Source organism: Atta colombica, unplaced genomic scaffold (genome assembly GCF_001594045.1).
Source record: "Atta colombica isolate Treedump-2 unplaced genomic scaffold, Acol1.0 scaffold52, whole genome shotgun sequence".
In the NCBI taxonomy this organism is placed as follows: domain Eukaryota; kingdom Metazoa; phylum Arthropoda; class Insecta; order Hymenoptera; family Formicidae; genus Atta; species Atta colombica.
In genome coordinates, this window is record NW_017259542.1 from 1,595,407 (window position 1) to 1,602,126 (window position 6,720).

The 6,720-nt window shown below is 39.3% G+C and overlaps 2 protein-coding genes across 4 annotated transcripts in view; one reads left to right on the forward strand and one right to left on the reverse strand.

Moving 5' to 3' along the window:
• LOC108691826 overlaps positions 1-6,720 on the reverse strand; it is a 103,666-nt gene that overhangs the window by 78,385 nt on the left and 18,561 nt on the right. The gene's annotated exons all lie outside the window — the stretch shown is intronic.
• LOC108691825 (trichohyalin) overlaps positions 1-6,720 on the forward strand; it is a 46,892-nt gene that overhangs the window by 39,648 nt on the left and 524 nt on the right. Inside the window, exons 1-5 of one of the 3 annotated variants that reach the window (XM_018199746.1) lie at positions 518-957; positions 1,351-1,583; positions 2,781-5,294; positions 5,355-5,484; positions 6,148-6,325. In XM_018199746.1, coding sequence (XP_018055235.1) covers positions 947-957; positions 1,351-1,583; positions 2,781-5,294; positions 5,355-5,484; positions 6,148-6,325 — 3,066 coding nt within the window. In that variant the 5' untranslated portion in view covers positions 518-946. Of the gene's footprint in view, positions 1-517; positions 958-1,350; positions 1,584-2,780; positions 5,485-6,147; positions 6,326-6,720 lie in introns of those variants that run through there. The other 2 variants (XM_018199744.1, XM_018199745.1) reach the window with 2 other exon arrangements.

A 6,720-nucleotide genomic window follows, 5' to 3' on the forward strand; every position in this document is an offset into this window, starting at 1 on the left:
TATATATATACACACATCATATACAGTAATTATAATTATTAGTACATACAATACATAATATATAATATATATGTCCAAAATTTAAATAAATCCTTGTCCTAATCTGACTGATTTATTTTATGTTTGTATTTTCCGTATATTACGTTATTTATATCATCAAAAATCATAAACGATGAATACACATATCTTCTCCAAATATCTTAAAATCCCGCGATACTTCAGCATCGCATGATATTTCGCGTGTCGAGAAATGAAGAAAATCGCCAGTTGAATTTGGTCGAAATTACCAGTGATTCTTTGGTCAACTCAGTCGACAGGTCTACGAAAAGAGAAAGAGAGGAAAAGAGAAACAAAGAGAAACGTGACGTCAGTTGGCGGAAGTCAATTGGCGCGTCATGCACACGCGAGAGTTGATTCTAGCGAGCGGCCTTCCTCGCCTTCTCCTTCGCCACGGTATTAAGTTTAGCCACTTCGGCCTGATGCGGGCAGTGTGTCAAGATCACTCGATTCGCTGTTGATATCGATCTTTCTCTATCTCCCCGTTCTTCTTGTTTTCTCGCTTCGCTGAGAAAGGTGTGCTCCAAGTGTCGCTCGCAAAGTAGCGGCAGATTCGTGTGTAGGAAGAGCTGGAGCGAAAATCAAAGAGACAAGAGAGCTAGTTCAAGAGTAGTTCGAGAATTGCACGGTAGACAGGCTGTCTTGCGCCTGCTTTCATCTTTCTTGATAAAGCGACGTCCTTTGAAAGATGCCGGAGTAGCTCGCGGATGAAGTGACGAGAGAGATGATTGTCTGAGATTCAAAGTCAGGGAGAGCTGAGCTAGCTTTCCCTTTTGGGAATAAGAAGATTCGCGTGTTAGATGGTTGTTATAGTGAATACGTTATTCTTCGCGGTATATTCTGAGAGTGGTACTGCTTGGAGCGCATTGGTTTGCATGCTTGCGTTTGAATGATATATAGGTAAGTCTTTGAAATTCGTCTTCAATTGCAGCTTACTTTACGAAAAAAATCTGTTTCTTAAAAGATAATTCGCATACATATATTAAAAGAAAGACTTTATATGTATCACGTGAAAATATCAGTACCTCCTTCAGTTTTTATTGTAGATAACTATACCATAGTTATATAAAATAGTGCTTTGGTGTTATTAGCTTTTTATTTGCTTTTTTGTTTTTTATATACTATTACAATTTTATGTCAAAGAATTTTAACTAAAAGTTAAAAAAAAATGTGATGAACTCAGATATACCAAAGAATTATGAGATTAAGAATTCCACTGTAACGTAAATCAGAATCGAGGTCAGAAGAGCTTGACTAAGGTGGAATAACGAGGAAACACCCGTTTGATTGCAGAAGGATGCAACCACGGGTGACAGTGGTTCTGGCCACGGTCTGGCTGACGGTGGCGGTTCTGGTAAGAGGAGCAGTCACCCTCCGTCTCTCTCACGATCAATACTCCCCCGTATCTCCACGCCGACACGCTAGGGTTCAACGGGACCGTGCTGGAGTCTGGAGGGATCACGATCCAGTTGAGGATCAACCTCTCGACCTTTGGATCGGTTCACGAAGGTCGATCTCTGCGGAGGGTATGTCAGATTTTACAGTGTTATGTCAAGCTGAGCAAAATAAAGCATCATATTGTATTTCGCTGTCAACTCAAGAGCTAATGTCTATACAAGATTGTCATTTTGAGAATATAACCAGGAAAAACCTAATATAAATCTTTCTGATTTCTTTCTCTCCCTCTACATAGAAAGAAATATGTAGAAAAGATGTAAGGAACATTATGATTTTAAATTTAAATTTTATTTTATAAAATACTTTTAATATCTCTATTTAATATTCTCAGGAAACAAAGAGAGCAAATATATAGAAATGTATATATAGAAATGTATATATAGAAATATATATTGCTCTATTTTAGTATTTAACTCAATTTACGATTTAATTCTGTCGTGCTGTCTAATGAAGCTGGAACAAACGCTTCGTGACGAATCGGCCTAACTGGTGGAAATCCGTTTGTCCCGACTTTCTGATGAATCAAGGTTTCCTTACTCATCTTCTTTATGCAACTCCAATATCAAATAAATACTGTTCATGATTGTTAAAAGTTCGAAAATTTTCAACATGCGTTCAATCTCAAATATAATTATTTTCATTTCTCGTGTTAAGTTGATAAGAAGATATTAATATTCGAAATATAAAAAAAAATCTAAAGATTTGTGTTAATACATTATGTTGTCAATATAATAATAATTACATGACAGTATTGCGTTCTTTATTAATTTTCAAATTAAAAAAATATTTAAAAAAGCAAATAGAATATTTTACTAATAAAATAAATGAAATAAACTCAAAAGATATATCTATGCAAAAATATCATACATAAAAGTTATTAATTTTTTTTAAGAAATTTTAGAAATTAATGTAGAAGAAAAAATTTTAGGACGAAAGCTATTATTTAGGAGAATAATAGATGATATATATTTTTCGAGTAATATATACACATATAAATCTTTATATTATAATAGCACGCAAGAATTTCGAAGAAATAAATTGGCGTCGAGCATTACTCACGTCAGTGAGTATGCAACTATATTAGCCAAGTATGAAATTGTTATTAAATCTTTTAAAGAGAATCTCCCCTGTAGATCAAATTTCTAAATTAAACCGGTATTTTCAGCTATTAATGTGTGCAAAAATAATTAAAATTAATTTTCTAAATATATCTAATTTTTTAGATATTTTTTAGACATTAAAAAAAGTCTAATTACATTTTTCAGAATCAGGAGCTCTATCTCGCAATGTCAAATATACCGAGCGAGATTTTGAAGGTTTCTTGAAGGACATTGTCTCGTCAAAGCGAATGTACCCCTTTTCAGGCTGGCAGAGGCGATTACCGAATATCGCCGGCGCGGAATTCGCGGCCGACAAAATCGATTACGGCTACGAGATGCCGGAAACGCTTTCGCGCGAAGCGAAGGTATCCCCTTCAGACCTTTTAGACGACCCCTTTGTGGCAGACGACACGTTTCAGGATCAAGGGCCAGGATCGATGGAAATATACAAACTAGACCTATCCAAAGAGAAGACTCTACTGATCGCAACCACGCCCTCCACAAATTTACTGTCGAGAAATAAGAGCAAAGCTCCGAAAAAGACGGGTCATTTGAATTCAAAGACAAAGACAGAAATTAAATCAATAATAAGTGCGAATGTTAATCGTAAACAATCAAATTTTTTCGAAGAACAACGAACCGAAACTCCTTTGATCAACAAAGATGCCTTCGATGTTGGTGGTGTGCCGGAGCTACAGGTTGGATGCGAAGGTCTCGAAGCGTCGTTGTTGTCCCACAAGACGAAAAGATCGATAGATACGCCTGACAAGGAGAAGGGCGAGGTGCCAGCTCCATCCGTATTGCTAAATGTGTCGCCGGTATCCTTGGATCTCGACGACGTTCTGTCATACGATGAAGAAGAATATGAGGAAATGGACGAGCTTCTCAAACTCAAAAAACTGGAGACTACCACGAAAAGAAACAAGCCAAATAGGGGAGATATGGATGCCAGCCATCTTAATTCTGACCATTTGGATGAGTTTAGGCGACCAGAGAAGTTACCAGAACGAGGAGATTTGGGTGGATCCATCCCAATAAATTCTAGTGAATTAATAACTAATCAGAAGACCAAGCGATCTCTAACGGATCTCGAAATTAAGAATTACACGGAAGCTAAACCAAAGCGAGAAATGATTTTATTGGACGGTGATAATGGCGCCAGCAGGAATCATGGTCGGCAGTTGCTGTGGCTTGCCGAAGCAAATATTGAGGGATTTGCGGACGGTAGAAGCGAACGGAAGCGCACGAGACGATCGATCGATTGGGGCTTCGGTGAGGATGAAGGTGCCGTGTCTAGCGATGAGTTGCAGACCGTGAATGAACGTCGCAGGCAGCACGAGATGCGATACCATCAAGACACATCTGTTAAAAGACGTGAGCATCATGGATTAAATACTGACATCGATAATGTTAGACAAAAGTACGAGAAAATCCTTGAGCAAAAACGAAGAGAAGAAGAGTATTTGCGACAAATGCAACAGGCTAATCAAAAACTGCCAAATAGACAGGAGGAGGAAGAGAAAAAGAAAAGAGATGAGTTACGAAGAAGACAATACGAAGAATATTATAAGATGATGAACGTTACAACACATATAGATAACGAAGATATGCGACGGCAGATGGAAGAAAGACGAAGGCAAGAAATGCAGGAGACGGTCAGAAGAAACGAGGAAGAGCTAAGAAGACGAGAGGAAGAAGAACAAGCAAGGAAGCAGGAGCAATACAGATGGCAGCAAGAAGCTCAAAGAAAAAGGGATGAAGAGGCAAGAAGGCGTCAAGATTCAATGAGAAATCCTTCCGAAAATGTTAGAAGAATATCAGAAAACCGTCGCAAAGAATGGTTAGAGAAGAAGAGGCAAGAGGATGAAGATGAGAGAAGACGACAGCAACCATTGAATTTAATGCGTGCAGAACATTCAGTCAGTCATCCGAACGATATCAGACAGCGCGATCGAGATGAGAAAAGACGACAGCAAGAAGAAAGACAGCGAGAACAGAAATTGCGAGAATATATCACACGAAATCGACCTATCAATGTCAATCATGCCGATCAAAGATCGAAAGAAGAGAAACGACACTATAGGCTCGAAGAGCACCAAGATCCGCGGATGAATATGAGTAGAAATGACGAAGAGTACTATCGACGACTGAAAGAGCAGCGTAAAAGACAAGAAGAAGAGAGAAAACTACAGGATTATATTAGGAGGAACCAACCAGTGAATGTGCCATCGAGAGATAATCAATCGACCACAACTGGTCGTAACTGGTTCGAGGAGCGAAGACTGATCGAGGAAGCCAGGCGTCGCGACAGATATCCCGATCCAGGAGTGAGGAGAGACCACGGACCGTCGGCGCCTACGTACATCGATCCGCGAAGCTCACCAGAGGAAGTTAGACGGAGGCAGCAAGAGATGGCGAGAAGGTTGGAGGAGGAAAGGCGGCAGAGATACGAGGCGAAAGAGCGACGGAAGGAACTCGCCAGACGACAGTGGGAGGAGGAAGAAGAGAGACGGTTACGGCAGCAACGGATGCGAGAGGAGGCAGCTAGGCGAGAAGAGGAAGCGAGGAGAGAGCAATCTAGAAGGTACGAGGAGAACAGGCAGCAGCTAGAGGTAGCGAGGATACAGGCCGAGAGAAGGAGGCAGGAGATATTCAAACAACGATCCAAGAACGAAATTGGTAGGACGAAACAATTAGAAACTAGGCTGATCTATCACCAGAATCCTCATCTTTTGGCAGAGCACAGAAGACGACAGGACAGCCGGCCCATTCCGAGTAATTTGATGCGAGCCGAAGAAGCCAGGCGAGCGGCGGCAGAGCGCGAAAGGCAAAGATTGGAAGCCGAGAGACGACAACAGGAAGAGAGCAGGTATGCAAGTGGTCCTTAGGGCACGTGCTTTGCAAAAATGAAGTTTTCACTTGGCGCGATGCCAGTGAACTTTATTCGAGCTGATGCGCTTCGCAGCTTTCAATGTTCGTTACTGCTATCATTTGTCTCTGTTCATTTTCTTTTTGTTTTATTGGTATTCCCGTTATCGCTGGGAACTAATATTATTTCCAAGTGCAGGTATTATTGCGATAAAATTGAAATCGCGTAAAGTATATTTCATACAATGAGAATATAAAATAATAAAAAATATAAATGATAATCCCTGTGAAATGACATGTTCCTTTTTTATTTTTATTTTACTTTATATTTATATTAATATTTAATACTAATTACTTCATCAATTGAAAGATATTATCGCCTTTCTTGCAAAAGAGTACTAAATATTCCAAGGTCCAATTCGATTTTGCTGATTTAATTCTGCTAATTTAATATAGATTTTCTTATAGTTTAATGCAATAAATTTCGCTTACCTGAGATATTTTTCCAGTCGCGTGAAATTTTAAATATCAACAATAGCGATATATTAAAGGCTGTGAACGCTGCGACTTTAATTATAGAAATATTCCAAGCGTATCATCAAGGCAAGAGTTTATTCATTCAAATCATCCGATAAATACGATTCTATATTTCCATCTACTGTAGAATGAGAGAGCACAGACAGAAGGAGACCGATCAGTGGAGACGACAAGAACTAGCCAGACTAAACTCTCTGCCGGTGAGCGCAAGGATAATAGTCCGTCCTGGTGGCTCCTCGCCGATGACGCCCGTTTCGCCTTCAGTGATATCGAGGGGAGGCTTCAACAACGAGATCGATTTTATAGTAAGTCCTCCATTTATCTGTCAAAACACTTTACCGCATTCCGATCGCGTAAACCCGATTCGGTTGTCCACCAGAGGTTTATTCACTGACGAATTCGATCTCGTGGTCGCCAATTATCTTGCGCCAAACTAAAGCGCGCTTCATTAAATCAGGGAGAAGTTGTGGCGAATTCGTGCCCTTTCGATTCCAAGTCTTCAGTCGCCTTGTTTTGTTCCACTTAATTGACTGAACACTGAGCAGCATCGCATCTCTCTTTGATACTTTCTTGTAATATTTTCCGAAAATTGCAATAATTTTAGAGAAAATAAGAAAAAAAGTACAAATATGTGCTAAAGTTGTTACTTTTGCAATTTGAATTATGCATGATAAACAGTTTTATATATATATATATATAT